This window comes from Orycteropus afer, unplaced genomic scaffold (assembly GCF_000298275.1).
Source record: "Orycteropus afer afer isolate SDZICR_OR568_19922 unplaced genomic scaffold, OryAfe1.0 scaffold00111, whole genome shotgun sequence".
In the NCBI taxonomy this organism is placed as follows: domain Eukaryota; kingdom Metazoa; phylum Chordata; class Mammalia; order Tubulidentata; family Orycteropodidae; genus Orycteropus; species Orycteropus afer.
Genome location: NW_006921698.1, coordinates 7,937,201 through 7,954,550, shown reverse-complemented (window position 1 = coordinate 7,954,550; position 17,350 = coordinate 7,937,201). Strand labels below are relative to the sequence as shown.

General features: G+C 39.6%; 1 protein-coding gene across 1 annotated transcript in view; it reads left to right on the top strand.

Moving 5' to 3' along the window:
• Window positions 1-17,350, top strand: part of NIN (ninein) — a 117,424-nt gene that overhangs the window by 1,379 nt on the left and 98,695 nt on the right. The window contains exon 2 of the mRNA XM_007943693.2: window positions 7,049-7,253. Within this exon, the coding sequence (XP_007941884.1) occupies window positions 7,071-7,253 (183 nt within the window). The 5' untranslated portion in view covers window positions 7,049-7,070. The remainder of the gene's footprint in view (window positions 1-7,048; window positions 7,254-17,350) is intronic.

The following is a 17,350-nucleotide window of genomic DNA, read 5'->3' as shown; positions in this document are numbered from 1 at the left end:
CTTAGGGAGGTGAAGTGAACTGCTGGGGAGTGAGTTTGTTGTGGTCTCTTCAGTGGTCAGTGTCCTTAGGGAGGTGAAGTGAACTGCTGGGGAGTTGGTTTGCAGATTTGTTTATTTTTGCCTGTTCCCTGGTGATTTCTTTAGAGGGAAACATTCTGAACAGCCTTGTAGATAAAGGGTAGGCCTTATGGATATTCCACAATGGGTTGGACGTCAGGAAAAATATTGCCAACGCAGGAAAAGGCTTTACGGGAGACAACAGAGTGGAAGCCTTCATAGGCACAGACTGTATTAAAATGTTTACGGGTCAGTCATTTTAATAGGCACTTGCTCAGAATGGTGTTTTTTTCATTTTAGATATGTAATGACCCTTAAACCAAAGGTGTTAACTCCCACAGAGAATAGGCCTGAAATGAATTCTAAATCGGCCAATCTTAATTTAATAGACAATATTCTTATCGTGAGTCAGTGTTGTTCAAATAAATTGTTTTAAATGTCACTGCCAATGACTTTCAAAACTAACATTTCACCAGTCGTAATGCCTCCATTTTATGTTGGTAATGAAATTATATTTTATCAGTCTTACATTGATAAAGTGTTGGGTAATTTAGCCAGAATATTTTAGAGGGATTCAAATAGCCTGAAGCTTTTCAGAAGGTTTATTTTTATAGATGTCAATTGATTTGTAAGGCAATAAATAATGTGGTTTGAATTCTGACTATTGAACTTGCATCTATGGGCCAGGAACTTAAGGAGAGACTTACTGAAGCTTACAGAAAGGTATTTTGTAAATCATGTTTACAAATAAAGTAGAATTTAAAAATGATAGTGGGAATATGCAAGTGAACAACTTTGTTTGCAGTTGGGCATCTTTATTGTAATTTACATGGCAATTGACCATACAGGTTTGGGGCTGGAAAGGAATTACAAAGCATCTGTATACTAACACTCTTTTAACAAACAAAATTGGGGAAAATATTGTTTATGGCTAGAGAAGAGAAGCTCTTCATTCACAGCCCAGGGAAGTGTACTCATAGCTGCTGGCATAAGTTATAAGCATTCTTTTTGAGACAAAGTAACAACATGCAACTCTGCTTTCTGTTTTGTGATTTTACTTAGTAGCTGATTACAGGTTATTGAATCTATATTGTGTTAGGCTAATGGTTTTATTCCTCCAGCTTCTCTAAGTTAACTATCTGATTGGGTTACCACCTAATTATTAGGCTTAACAAAAGTGTAGATTTGCTACATAAGTCAGGGCATTAAAATACTAAAAGTTACGTGCTTTAGAATAAATGCTAGTAGGAGACCCTTAGTTAAATAAAATTTTATAGTATAGTTAGCAGATGTTGTTATTTCCTTTCAAAATTGTCTAATATTACTTTTTCCCTGTGTGGTGGCATTTAAGCTGTTGTGTTATATTTTTATACCAAAATTTGATTTATGTGATCCTGTTGTACCTTTGGTCACCAGTGAAAAGTGATGTACTTTCTGAGCAGAGAGGAGGATGTTTGACAGTCATCAGTTTGCTGAAGAGCAGTAGTTTCTGCTGAAGTATTCTATGTCGTTGTTGTTATTTGCCGTTGAGTCGGCCCCGACTCATAGCGACCCCTCCTTGGGTTTCCGAGGCAGTATCACTACTGAAGTAGGATTGCCCAACCTTCCTTCCGAGGAGTGGCTGGTGGGTTTGAACCGCCAGCCTTCTGGTTAGCAGTCAAGTGCCTTAGGCACTATGCTACCAGAGCTCCTGAAGTATTCTATGTTAACAGGTAAATGGAAACTATGGTTTTTCTGTTAAGCTTTTGCTAAAATTTATAGTCACTATTTTGGTTTTATTGAAATTAGTCCAAAATGGTAAGCCTGGAAATGTTTCCAGCAGATTAACTTGTTTGCAGAAAAGAGAAGAAAAAGAAACATTTTTATTTGGTCATTGGCATTATTAGGCAGTGACTTGCTACATGGTGAAAGCTAGAGGCGTGAATAAAAAGCTTTGCCAGAGCAGGGTTTGTTTGTTCATTTTCATCACTTCAGTTATAACTAACCAAAATAGTCAATTGGTGGTCACTGCCTGGTCTGTGGAGCCATGTCTGAACACATGCTCGAAAGCATCTATTATGATGCCTTTGCAAGAAAAGCAGCTGAGCTGAGAGGGGTACCCAGACATTCTGCAGAGCTGTTCAGCTGCTGGGCCATCTGGAGAGGGGATAAAAGGCCCAGGCTAGGGGTGCTGGCATTGTACTCGTTTATTATTTGGTTTTCCCTGGCCAGACTTTGTCCCCCTTTCACTCTCTTTAACCCGCAACAGACGTGCCCTTTGGCTGGGATGCCATTTTTACAAGCTCCTTTCTATATCTGGGGTGTCGGAAAGTATACAAGTTCACATATCCACTTCATCCACTTCATACTGGCCGTATGTTGGTGACTTCATTACTCCGGCTGCACTATACCTTTTCCTTTTCCAGTCCCAGTTGGCACTGTGATTCTATTAGCTGAGGGTTGCTGAGTTAGAGTGCAATAACAGATCTGTAATGGACAATCCCATCAGCATGTACAGCATTTTGGCAGCCTTGTTTTGAGTTACTTGGAAGGAAAATGCTTCGAATAGTTCTGAATTTGGGTGGTTATTGGATGGTAAATGTTTTGATTAATGGCTCTGTGCATCTGCTTTCCGTTTAACCTCCCCTAGTTAGACCTCCAAGATATTGCACGTGATAAAATTCCCTTGTATTCCCAAAGAGTCATAGAGGTTTCTGAAAACTTGAGTGGGAAGGTAGATGGTGAGGAGAGGCCTGGATTTGTGTCAGGCTTTCTAAAACTGGAATTGTCCTTAGCAATTTGGAAGATTTAACATTCAAAAAGGAGCCTGGTGGTGCAGTGGTTAAGTACTCAACTGCTAACTGAAAGGTCAGCTGTTTGAACCTGTCAGCTGCTTCATAGGAGAGAAGACCTGCTGCAGAAAAATCTGATGATCTACTCTCACAAAGAGCCCCCCTCGACCCCAAAAAAAGCTCACTGCCGGCAGGTCGATTCCTACTCATAGTGACCCCCACTGGGTTTCCAAGGCAGTAAATCTTTACAGAGGTAGATTGCCCCTTCTTCCTTCCATGGAGCAGGTGGTAGGTTTGAACTGCAAACCTTCTGGTTAACAGTCAAATGCCTTAGACACTGTGCCACCAGAGCCCTCCTAAAGATTACACCATAGGAAACCTATGGGGCAATTCTACTTTGTCATATATGGTCACTGGGAGTCTTAATTGACTCAATGGTGAAACAACATCACTCAAAACCCAATTTTCTTAATCTCTGAGTAAAATTTCTGCCCTGGGTGATGGGTGCTAGGTAGGCTTTGAGTCTGGAAAGAATGGAATTGTACAAATTTGACATACTTAAGTATTTGGGAGAATTAACTTAACAGTGATTAATTCTTAGGCTTTACCCATTAATGAAGATATGGGATGCTTCATGATCATTTTTATATAAATGCCTTTCTGTGCCGTAAGTCCCAAAGCTGCTTAAGGAAAAAGAGGATACCTATTCTATCTGTGTATCCTTAGTGTTCTATAGGCTTTAATCAGGGACAAATTACCCAATAAGCAAGGTAAGCATGAATTTATAGTGCTTACTTATAATCTGTAGTCAACAGTTTCACATGTTTACTTCTGAACTCTGAACATTTCAGTCTTTCTGTTTTTTTTTGACATTAAATTTATCAGTAATCTGCCCTTAAAGATCTAAGAATTACTGAACATTAATTGCTACTATTATTGCTTAAGAATATAATATTATTTGTTATATACATAATACATTCCCTGCACATTCTCACTTTCTGTCTTATGGCATTCCACATCTGCTTTGTTTTTAAGGTAGATCTATGGGTGACTGATGTTTTTAAGTTACCCCTCTTCAGTTTACTCCTCCTCTGTAAGTCTCTGGTGTTTAATTGGTTGTTTTCTCAATTTGCCACCTGTATCAACTTTCTCTGGGATTAGCTCTTCTCACCTGGTCGCCATATTTAATCTTCAGAACAACCCTTCCAGACGGGCATTGTTATTCTCATTCTATAAACAAGAGGACTTGTTTTAGTACAGATTCTTTTTCAAGCCTACATCATATAACAACAACAAAAATGCAGCTGTATTTTGTGTATCCATTGGCTTTGTTTCTAACCCACTGAATTAAACTTAAGACAACTCTACATAGTACAGTTTGGCAGTTGGCGTTGGCTTTCTTCTGCTTGATTTTGCCTAAGAATGAAAATGCCTATTTTTAAAAAGCCTGGGGGTGGTGAGAGTGGAGATGTGTGTGCGGAAGAAATAGGCATTTCAAAATCTTCATATGCTCATTTCTATAGCTGTCATTCAGGGTAAGTTACATCTCAAGAATTTATCCATACACTAAGTCCGTCCATGATGTTTACTGAGCACCTGCTGTGAAGAGCAGAATGTACTATCCACTTTGGGGAAGATATCAAAGAAATAGATGTAGACTTTGTCCTTAAAGAAATTTCCACCAAGTGAGGAGAAAAAAATTCTTGTCCATGAGATTACTGATGAACATTTGGGGGACTAATATCAACCAGTAGAAGTGCCAGATAAGTACTGACAGCTTGTCACAATGTGTAACATCTTCTGGATGTTTCAGTATGAGCATTTATTTTACGGAGGTGTGGCTTTTTTTCTCCTTCAATCATAAGAATGTTTTCTTAAGCACAGTACGTTGGGAAAGAGAGAAAGGAAATAGAAATATAGAAAAGGAAAGCTGCTATGAAATGAAATGTTTGATTTCATGGAAATCCAGTGACCTGGATGCGTGATAGCTTTTCAAATTCAAAGCAGCTGATATTATCAGCACCTCTCAGTACACTGTGAATTTCATCACCCTCTTTCATTGGTTCAAGTGGAAAAAATATTTGCCCCTTAAAAATAATTTAGAAAAGGAGAAGTGTTAGAAGTCTTTCACTTTTGAGTTTTTTTTTTTTTTTAAATAATATGCAAAGTCAAGCAAAAGCAGAATAATCTGGCTTTGATGAAGCTGGTCAATTTTGCAGCCCAGTGGCCAGTAAAACTCGTTGAGAGTAAGTCTAAGCACTGTGGCAACACTGAACATCCAGCACATCTTGAAGAGTCTCAGTAGGTTTTAGCTGATGATTTACTGGGGACTCTAAGTGAATTTTGTTAGCTAACCGTTGGTCTTGTCTAAATTCCTAAGTCTGTGGCTTTGCTTAACACCTTGGTGTTTCTTTTCTGATGCTTTGATGTTTATATAGCACTCCTAACATATTTTGAAAACATTTACATGGTGATTAGTTAACCTAACAGAACAACCCTGGGAAGACAGCCAGAGCCAGTAGCACCTTAGTAGTAATAATAATAAAGCAGATAATTAGAAGGAAAAGCGACCTAAGATGAGGAGCCTGTACCCAAACTGCTACATGGCAGAGCTGTTTGGATTCATCTTTTGAATCCACCGAGTTTTGTTGAAGCCTTTTTTGTTGAAAGTCATGGCTCTGTTTTGGCTCTTCATGTTTTGAACAGTTGTCTACAGGGGGCAGAAAATGCCACCTAGAGAAGCTTTGTTAGAGAAAGCTCTTCTATTTTCGGTTCTGGCCATGTTCAACATCTTACGTGTTCCACATTGTCATGATCTGTTCTATGGAGCATCATTTCTAAGTTGGAGAGTTTTCTGACCCAAGGCTTTGCTTAGTTAAAGCTTCTGCTTTTTGTAAGTTAAAGGGATGGTTCTGAAAACCTGTGTCAGATGACCCAGTCACCGTCTCAAGGGTATCTATTGTTTGACACCCATTGCATCATGGTGAAAAGTACCTCCAGATGTGAAGCTTCAGACTTTCACTGAAAGACTTAGCACATGAAAATGAAATATTATGCAAAGAAAGAAAAATAGACTTCGTTTTAAAAATAAAGCATGAAGTACCTGGACTTTCATCATATATACCTTTAGCAAAAATTACTGAGAGTTATCGATGACTTCATGTTGTTACTGATCCCAGGGAAGGTGGAATACAAGGCCTGGGATTGAGGTGGGTCAGAGAGATGGAAGATAGATTATTGAGGTGTAAAGGGGTGAAATGGTCAATAGAGGTGGTTCCCTGTGATGCTAGGCAATTCATATTAGCCAATTTATGGCTCATTGTAGCCTCACTGTCTGCAAGGTTGGAGTAGTGTTTTCCCTTTTCTCTAGGCAACTAAGCATTACCTAAGACTCCCTGGGACTAAAGTGAGCTTCAGGGAATACTCTTCCTGTCACACTTCATGTAATTGCACCAGCGAAGCTAATTGAGTTGCTTTTTGAGAAACTCATGTCCAAGGTGTTTGGGCTCATGTAAACAGGGAGGTAGTTCTGTATCAAACATGCATACCCAGTGCCTCTTGTTGCAACTCTGCCATGTCACTATTATGGGGGAATCTAGTCTAGGCTGAACAAAGTAGAATGACTATCTCTGCCAAGCCAGCAGATTGTGGCCGGGCAGGCCATCCAGAGCTCACTGACTTGAGTGGAAGCTCTAGCAGTGCATGCAGCCTGTTGTTGCTAACGTTAGTCCATTTGAAAGGTCTGGATGTCAGAAATGACTCTTCACTTTCTTTAAGTCCTGGGCCAGATGAACTGAGAGAGAGAACCCCTCTCAGACCTGAGTTTTAAAGACTGGTCTCCTGAGGACCAGGCAGCAGAAGAGTCTTTCTGCCTACAAGGAATGAGTGTCTCACTGACTCCCTCATTCTGGTAACTCGGAACTCTACCTCCATTTGTGACCCGACGTTGTGGATGTGCCCCTGGTAGTGAGTGTATGTGAGGAGCTCCACTAACCGGGGCTGGGTCTGGGAGGGACGGACAGTGGACTTGCTGTGGTATGTGCAGTGTTACTTTTGTGTGGGCCCTTCTGAAGGTCCCGGTCTACCAGCTCTAGGGCCACCAGGGTACACAGAGCACTCTCAAGGGGCTGGTGGAGGATAAGGTGAGGGGTGAGTGTGCCAAGAGGTAGCTGCAGTATGATTGGCCTGCCACAACCTGTCTTTGTCTCTCACTCTGCACAGGTGAGCGCCTTGGGCTATGGGATGGATGAGGTGGAGCAGGACCAGCATGAGGCCCGACTCAAGGAGTTGTTTGACAGTTTTGACACGACGGGCACCGGGTCCCTGGGACAGGAGGAGCTCACCGACCTCTGCCACATGTTGAGCTTGGAGGAAGTGGCCCCAGCGCTACAACAGACATTGCTTCAGGACAACCTCTTGGGCAGGGTAAGGCCTGGGGAAGAGCACAGAATCAGTGGGAAGTAGGGCATGGTTTCTCTTGGGGTGCTGGGGGTGGGGCAGACCACATGTGTTGCAATTTATTGCTAACATCCTGTCTGTGTGTGCCTTTAGCTGTTAGCCTGGTAAAAACAGAAATGTAGTGGGCTTAAAATAATAGCACAGCTTTCCACGTGATAAAGACCTCCTTTAATTTGTGCTCTGGAATGGAAATGTGCAGTGAACATATTATGAAGAGAGAAAAGAGGGTAACAAGAGGATGCTTTCCAACTTTTTCCAAGAGTGAAGAGGGCCAGGCCCTAAATCCATAGTAGGATTTTTGAAGTTCTTTGTGGGTCATTTTATGAACTCCATATTTTATCAGTAGAGGGAAGGAGGTGGGTAAGATTTCCATTGAAGAAAATGGAACTAAAATAAGAAAACTGCTATTCACAGGAAGAGTAGATTTCTGTCATGACTTTTACTCCGGATAAAGGTATTTCTTGTGTGGATTGTTTCTAGGATGAAGTATTAATTAAACCTTCCACCCAGAAAGTAAGACAGGATGGTAAGTAAGCACAGTGCAGGTTCATTTGAAACCCAGCATGACCTTGCTTCCAGCAGGGATGTGCATGTGTGCAAGCGTTAACTTCTACAGTTGACACCAGTCATGCTGTCCCCGTAGATCAAGTCAGAGACAGGAAGAGGAGAGAAAGGGTCTTTTTGTCTCTTACTGGATGTTTGTCTGCCATGCTCCAAGATTGCCTTTAGTTCTCATAATTATAATCAATAGTATAATTTATGGGAGCTCTGGTAGCATAGTGGCTAAGGCACTTGACTTCTAACCAGAAGGCTGGCCGTTCAAACCCACCAGCCACTCCTCGGAAGGAAGGTTGGGCAATCCTACTTCCGTAGTGATACTGCCTCGGAAACCCAAGGAGGGGTCGCTATGAGTCAGGGCTGACTCGACGGCACATAACAACAACAACAACAACAGTATAATTTATATGGCTTTGGTTTGAGTCTCTTGCTATTGGTTTTTGAAATAAATGAGAGGAAAAATGGCCAATACTTTTTGAGATCTGTTGCTGTTATTGCTGACACTTTGTAGACAGTGGGTTTTATGAGGTCAAATTGAGGAAGCAGTTGTGAAGCTTAAGTTTATTCCAGTGACCAACCTTTCTTTTCTTCGTTTCTTTTTCAGTATCTTAGTCAACAACATTGGTAGGTGGCTTCAGATACAGCACAATGTATTAACTCTCTAAGCCAAGACTTGACTGGCTATTATCCTGAAATTAATGTCCATAGGATGATATTTTCTGGGGCTTGATACCATGAATATGATGCTAAACAGAGCTAACATTTAAAGTGAATTCTTTTCACTTGGTGCAAAAGAAACACTTGGTGTCTTTGAAGTGGATTATCTACTTAAGAATGCGCATATGGTCCTTATAAAAGTCTAAAAATTTGGTTGGAAAGGAATAGAGAGTGTTAAAGAGACTCAGACAATTTGTTCTTTGTCATATAAGGCATGCAAATGTTTTTGAGTTTTGCCTCAGTCTTGGATGCTTTGGGGAGAGAAAAGAGTCTTGTTTCCCAGCATGGTTATTGGGTATCTCAGGCTTTTGGTGTCTAAGGAATAGTATCTGTTTCAGTGCTTACTAAAGCCTGGGAAGACATGATGTAACTTAAGGTTTCCTTGGGAGGTTGTCTTAGAATCAGCGTAAATATGGAATCTTCTGCGGTGAACAGACTGCACCTTGGCAGCAGGTTAACACTCCAGATGTAGCTTTCCAGATGTTGCACATCTTGCCCTCATTTGATAGACTGAAACAGGGGAACAGTTATCGATTGATTTGTTAATGACCTGACACTGCCAGCCTGCTTCTTATGTTTGCTGTTTGCCTGTGAATAATGAATACCTAAGTGATCTATAGCATGATATTTACTTAGTGAGCCAGTAATAAAAGTTAAATAGATGTGTGCATATTGATTTCGTGTGGGAGGTCTCTGGTGGTTGTCTTGAGAGCAAGGTTGGCATGAATTAATGCACTAAGCAGTTAAATTTGCATTTTTTATGAAACTGAATTATTCTTCTCAGATGAGCAAATAAATGTGGCCATATGCTGTTATAATGCACTATATGGGCTATCACTTGAAATTATAAGAAAAAAATCCCTTAGAATTCACTAGAGCACCCCAAGTACTATCACCTTCTTGACATACTTAGTAGAGAATCATAAGCTTTAAAATGATGAATTGGTTTTAATTTTCATCATCTTTCTTTTCTTTAAAAGGTATTTTAAAGAAAAAATAGAAGAAATTGTACAAGTTAACCAAAAACAAATCCCACTGTCGTTGTCTATTCTGACTCACAGCAATCCTTTAGAACAGAGTAGAACTGCCCCACAGGGTTCCCAAGGCTGTAAATCTTTATGGAAGCAGACCGCTTCACCTTTCACCTGTGGAGTGGCTTTGTTGTTGTTGTTATGTGCCATCGAAAGTCGGTCCCAACTCATAGCGACCCCTCCTTGGGTTTCTGAGGCGTTATCACTACGGAAGTAGATCCTTCCTTCTGAGGAGTGGCTGGTGGGTTTGAACCGCCAGCCTTCTGGTTAGCAATCAAGTGCCTTAGGCACTTTGCTACCAGTGGAGTGGCTAGTGGATTCGAACCATCAAGCTTTTGGTTAGCAGCCAAATGCTTTAAGTAAGGGTTAACAGTTTGGTTTAATAAAAAAAGGAGAAAGATAGCATGACAAATCTAAATATATTAATCTATTCATTAATTCAGCAAATATGCATGTGTCCTGTGTGAATGAGATTCTACTAACCTTATAGTTTGGGTGCAACTTACATGTATTTCTTTCTTTCTTTCTTTCATTTTTCCCCCACTGTAAACTAAGAGTTTTCCTTAAATTGGCTTCTAGATGCATTAGATCCATCAGCTTTCCAGATGCTTGTTAAGGCTTTGATCTTGTCTTTTAAATCTTATGTTTAGCTTTAATTTTGTTTTTAAATCTTAAAGAGTATAATTTTAAAATAAAACAAAACTTCCAAGTTTTACTTCTTTTGGAATGGACTGAATTAATCATTTTCCTGAAAAGAGAAAAAGATTTGTCCCTTTCAACCAAGAATATGAATAGTATCTGTTTATTTTTCATGTTAAAATCAACCTTCAATAACTTATTTTTTTTTTTAAAGCCTAGTGTTTCTTTTGACTGTTGTTAAGGAAAGTGACTTAAATTGACCTGCCATTTTCACACATTTTACTAATAGACCATTTTCCCCAAATTATTTTCATTTCATCTGTCTGATCTTGCTTGAAGCCATAGTCCCTTAAGCACCTTGGTTAAGTTACAAGTCTTTGAAATGCCTGAAGATTGTTGTCTTGGTTCTCTAGTGCTGCAATACAGAAATACCACATGTGGATGGCTAACAAATTTAATCTCTCACAGTTTGGGAGACAGAAATCCAAATTCAGGGCACCAGCTATAGGGGAAGGCTTCCTTTCTGTCGGATTTGAGACAAAGGGAAAGGACTTGTCTCCTTTCAAAATCAGTGGGCATGGCATTCCTTGGAGAGGAGATCTGCATGTGTCTTGGTATCAATATTCTCCTAGGTCTAGAGATTCTTAGCATAGGGACTCCAGTCCAGAGGATGCACTCCACTCACAATTTTCTTTCTTGGTGGTAGTGAAGTCCCTCCCCACTCTGTGCTGACTTTTCTCTCCAGTTATCTCATGTAAGGAGCTGTGGTGATTTGACTGCTAACCAGAAGGTTGGTGGTTCAAACCCACCAGCCACTCCACAGAAGGAAGACTGGGCAGTATACTTCTCTAAAAATTTACTGCCTTGGAAACCCAAAGGAGGTCACTGTGAGTTGGAATCGACTCAATGGCAGTGAGGTTTTGTTTTTGTTTTTGTTTTTTTCTTTTTTTTAGGTTAAGGCAAAAGGTGTGATATCAAACAAGCATGTGACTTGAGTGAAGATGTGACTTGATACATGCTGTCTTGCAAGGCTGTGACTCAAGATATACCCCCACACTAAGCCTGTCTCATTAACAACAAAGTAAAAATTTATAACACATGAAAGGGGGGATGATTGCATCAGATCAGAAAATGGAGGATAACTACACAATACTGGGAATCATGGCGTAGCCAAGTGAACACATATTTTGGGAAAACAGTCCATGACAATTGTAGATCCCTGATTTGAAGGAAAGAGAACATTGCTGATGTACTAGGTTGTTGAAAGAGCCCATTTATCTAGTTGTTACCAGTTAAGATGAGACTCCAAGACAAGGAGCATCTCAAGACACTGAAGGGCTTATAGTCTAGTAGGGAATGGGTAATGTACCTGACAAGTGAATAGGACTGGCAGCAAATATTACAGGAATTTAAGAAAGGAAACCATTGTTAACTGAGTTCTTATCCTAGTAATTGATACTATTTATAGATACTTCCTATTTTCTGTATTTTTCAAGGGAAATATTTCCCCATGCTTCTCTCTTTTTTTAGGAATCAGGACATGAAGAAGATAATTTATCATAGTTGTGCTGAGGCCTTTAGTTATATCTAGTTTTTAAAATATATTTTCCTTTCTCTGAGGAATATACCAACATTGAGACAAGCGTCCCCTTGAAATTCTGAAGTTTCTTTATGCTATACTCTTTAATATAAATTTTATGCTTAAGTACACCATGTCCTTGACACTCTTTAGAATTAGAATAAGCCACCTGGCAGCAGAGCTCACCATTGTATTCCAAAGAGTCCCATAGTTTATGTGGACTTTGGACATCAAAACCAAGAAAACCAAACTCACTGCTATTGAATCAATTGCAATTCATAGCAACCCCTCTTTGGGTTTCCGGGGCAGTATCTCTACAGAAGTAGATTGTCCAGTCTTCCTTCTGATGGGTGGCTGGTGGGTTTGAACCACCAGCCTTCTGGTTAGCAGTCAAGTGCCTTAAGCACTATGCCACCAGAGCTCCCATTAGACATCAAAGGCACTTTAAAATATTTAATATTAAAAATACAGTAGCTGAACAAATACATAATTTAGCTCCAGTTTTATCACCTTTCATTTTAAAGTGTTTGGATTCTTTTATAAATATCATGATTAATTTCATATAATAGATATTTTTTGTTCCAAATCATTAAATGCTGTTAAAAGTTTCTTTCTTTTATATACATTTTAATCATTTGAAGAGTAAATCAGAAATAAAGTACTTTCTGGCAATGATTATTTAGGCTTGTTCTGTGTGCCACAATATACTTGATCCTGAAATAATACCTACTTATAACTACCCCAAGATTGTGCTCCTGCTCCACATTAATGATCCCAGGCCTTTTGAAGGTATTCAAGGGAATGGTGGAAAGATTGCTCATTGCATCTCCCTTGTGCCTGAAACTTTGATTTATCCTACTGCTTAAATTCCTTAGTTTAATCTGAAGTGGCAAAAGTGATTTTTCTGATTGCCCCATTGACCTTGTGACTCCTTTACAGAAGTCTCATTTGGAGTTGATTTGAACTCTTAAGGGTCTGTGGTTCCTCATTTGTAAACAAGAAGGCCTGATCAGGAGGCTAGTAGACTTTATTTTATTTTATATTAATAATGTCTTATCAAACTCACTGCAAAAATTTGTTTCATTTATTATAAATCCTTGAGCCTCTTAGGGTTATTTAATGTTGCAGGAAGCAAGGGCAGAGGAGGTAGCTCTTGAGAAGCTTTGCAGATTGTTAAGATTGTCATCCTCCTTTTCACAGAAGGTAGGACAAAGTCTTTTTTTTTTTTTTTTTTTTAGAAAATAAAAGATTAGATTGAAGAAATAATTGCATTTCATGAAATGGAAGTATATGGCATCTTATAAGAAAATGTGAATAGTCCTCCCTTGTGGGAAAACAGCCAGTTTTTATTTGGTAAAGTAAACAAAGGGAAACCATTTCACATCAAAGAGAGAAGTGCAGGGGAAGGGAGGAAAATTTTAAAGGAGTTATCAAAGCCCATATTTTCTTTTTCAAAAACTTTTTATGGCAATTTGGCTGAAAGTTTACAGAGTAAATCAGTTTTCCATTCAGTAATTCATGCACACTTTGTTTCATGCCATTGGTTGCAATCCCCACAGTGTAGCATCACTCATCCCACCTGTTCCCTGTGTTTCCCATTTCCATTCTTCCTCCTTTCCTATCCCTCCCTGCCTTCTGCACTTTGTTCTTGGCAAACTCTGCCCTTTCAATCTTGAATCGTTAATTGCTCTAAGGAGTGTGTACCTCCCTGGTTTTGTTGTTCCCCTTGTAGACCTATCTGTTGTTTTGCTGAAAGTTGAGCCAAAGGTGAGTTCCATTCCAGGCTTGAAAGGTAACTAAGGACCATGATCTCAGGGGTTATACCAGTCTTTCTCTGACCAGTGAGCCTGGCCTTTTTTATGATTTTGATTTTTCTCCACATTTTTCTTCCACTCTACCCAGGATCTTCTAATGTGATCCCTTTCAGAGTGGTTGGTCGTGGTAGCTGGGCACCATCTAGTTCCTCTGGTCTCAGGATTGTGGCACATCACACATTTTCTTAAACATCGTTACCCACGTGTTATTTCTTTATCTCCTAATGCAAGTGGACTAAAGTAACATCTCTACAGTACACCATACACATTTTAATGTGATTAAGTGTAGATCAGGCCAATTCTAGTGGAAGCCCTTGAAATGTAGGGACAAGTCTTAATAGCCATTCTCTTCTGCCTCCTTTCTTTCAATGATGACAGTCTCCTTAGCCAGAGAAGATGTGGTCAGGAATGCTCATTAGATTCTTGGCTTCTTGTTTTGATGGAGGGAATTTAAAGTGCTTCAGTGTCCATCACAGATTTTAGACTTCACAGTTCTTCTGTTTCAGGGAGAAACCCAGAACCTAGAAAGGAACAGTGACTTGTACAAGGTCAGACAACTCGCTGAGACAGCTTGCCAATCCCTGTGTTTCATTGCATGTCTCCACAACCTCCTCAAAGTCCAAATATAGGAAAATTAATCTCTTTCACCCTCTACTTGTCCTCCCCTCACAATTGAGAGAGTATACTGTTAGAGCACTCTTTGAAGTCAGACCTGGATTCAAGTATGACTCTTGCTATTTTATAGCCAGATGACTCTGGGCAAGTTATCTTAAACATACTGAACTTAAGTTCTTCATCTATATAATAGAAATATTGTACCCTCCTCACAAGGTTGTGATGAGAGTTAATAGACTGTGTGTATCAAAGGCTTAGCCTAGTGCCTGGCACACAGTTAATCACTGTGTCCTGTGTCTTGCTGTATGCCCCCCTCTTCTGCACCTTACATGTCCATAGTGGGTCTTTAATAAATTGTGACTTCCCAGTAATGATTTTCTGAGAAAGCCCATTAAAGCAAAATAGAGATTTGCTAGAAGCTCACTTGTATGTGTCCATCTGTAGACAGGGCTTCTTGGTTCAGCCTTTGAGTATAATATCATATCTTGTAATCTCTAGCTTTAGGTTTTAAAAGCCTGCCTTTTAAAAATGGGCTTTGCCTTTCTCTACATTGTGTGTAATAGATGACTACTAAGATAAACAAATCCAAATTTTTTCAGATAAAACATTTCATAACTATGCCTTTAATAATGGACTACATCTCTTTGCTAATGTATGTCATTTCTCTTTGTATAGTGCTATAAACATTACTTTCCTGTATACCAATCATTTATTATCTGTACCCATTTCAGCTAACATATGATATTTTGAATGTACTTTAATCTATTTCCCTCTGTATTAATAGGATGTAACTATGTAGCTGTCATTAAAGCTGCTATCATTAAACTTTCCCTATGTAACTGTCATTAAACCTACTAAACTTGATGACAGTTATATAGGCCTTTGTCCTGTTTAATAAGCTCACCTTTTGAACATTAGCTTGAGTTCTCACACCTGGGGTCTGTTTGAAGTACTGCCTGTACACATGTGGAAACTGTACACCATTGATCTCTTGATTGCATGAGGTGCTTTTATGCAACGTTAGCTTCCTTATTCTACTTCCTGTTACAGTTTTTTTGTGGTTTGAAATAACATTGTTTCTTCTGAAGCACTTAATCCTTCCCCTTCCCCCCCAGAAACTTGAATTGTGTTTTTTAAAAAGCGTATGATATGTAGAGAGGAAGAGAGATGAGGTAGATTTTTATTAAGTGATCATGACACATGACAAAAATATCAGACTTTACTGGTCTTCCTGTTAACTTAGTTTAAATGTCATACGTTTTTAGTCAGTCATGTAATTTTCCTAGTGCTGCAAACTGCCCTTTGAGGCATGCAAGATAGAGGAATGCTTGTAAAATGAATGGCAGCAATTATTATTCAAATGAGGTGGTACCAACCAGGATGTGCACAGTTTGGAAGCTTGTTACCTTGTGAAGATTTCTACATTTAAAATGATACAATAGTAAAGCTCCCTTGGTGGAGAAAGGTGGTACTTAAAGATTCCAGTTACTGAACTTTGTGAGTCGGCTGAAGCGTGCTTCCTGACAGTGTTGAGGGCATTTATTCACCTTTTGGTTCTGAGTTGTGCCCTAAGGGGCTTCTCAAACACATCAGTATTCATGAGCATTGGCATTGACAGAAAATAGCAGTCACCTGCCTCCATTGGAGAGCTGTCTTCCCGAAAGATGTGGAATTTACTGCTATTTAAAGCGGAGGGTCCACTGTCTACGTGCTTTTGCAAGAGAAAAAAAAATAAAGACCAATTTAAGGCTTAAAGCTGCTCCAGTTGTTTTGATCAACTTGCTAGGTTTTTGTTTTTATTTATTTATCTTTTGGTGGGAGTGTAAGGGGTTTACTAGATAGATGTTATGAAGAATGATACTATGCCCTCTGAATTAATAATCATGCTTAGTCTTTATTGTGGAAAATATAAATAACAAAATATTTGGCAGCGTTTGTACACGTACAGTTCATTGGTCATCATGGTGTATAGCCATCACCGCTATCATGTTTAGCCTTTTAGAGAACCTTTGTCTCCTAAATGTAACTGATTTAATACATCCACTTGGAAACCTTTGACCTCTGCCTGTGGATATCTTGGAGTAGTCAAATGTCATAAAACTGTGCCGTTTTCTTCCCTGCCAGCCAAAAGAAATATGGAGATATACTTGCCTACCAGCTTTTCTTTTCTTTTTTTTTCTCTCTCTTATTTTTTCAAGTAATTTGGGTGAAAATTTACAGAGCAAATTGGTTTTTCATTCAGCAATTCATGCACAATTTAGGAGCTCTGGTAGTGTAGTGCCTAACACACTTGACTGCTAACCACAAGGCTGGTGGTTCAAACCCACCAGCCACTCCTCAGAAGGAAGGTTGGGCAATCTACTTCCGTAGTGATACTGCCTCGGAAACCCAAGGAGGGGTCACTATGCGTCAGGTCCCACTCGACGGCACATAACAACAACAACAACAACAGCAGCTTCTTTTTGATCTCTCAGGGCACTTACTGTATTGTAGTTACTAATAAACTTACCTCTTTTCTTCCCCATTCCTCCCTTCTGTTGTCTATAATCTAAAGCATAGCCATAAAATCCTTGAGGATAGAGGTTGTGTATCTTTTTGCTTTGTATCCCCTGAAGCCCCAGTGAAATGCCTTGTAACTGTTGGACTGGTGGGACCTTTGTTCCTAGATGCTTTGTATAAAGTTGATGATTTGATTTGGGGCCACAGAGAGATTTCTCAGGGAGGTCAGACTAAGAGTGAAGCAGGTCTAGGGTAGGCAGGGTTGCTGCATTGATGAGTCCAGTCAGGAGGCCTGGGTTTTCAAGGTAACCCTATTGCTTCCAAGATATGTGGCTTTGACAACACACATACTTTCTGTAAGCTTCTTTCCCTGGTCTTCCCTCAACACACGCCTTACCTGTCTCACTTCAATGTTGGGAGATACAAAATGTATAAGAAAGAATTAGCCTGAAGTAATACCCCATTTGTCTAGTATTATCCAGAACCCACATTAATAAAATTTTCTAATAATTGGGTCTGTGCAAAAACGGCAAGGAGGCCACATGTTCTGACCTCCTCTAATCCCACGAGAGGAAGACAGGATTACCAGCAGTAACCCAAGGCCTATTACTG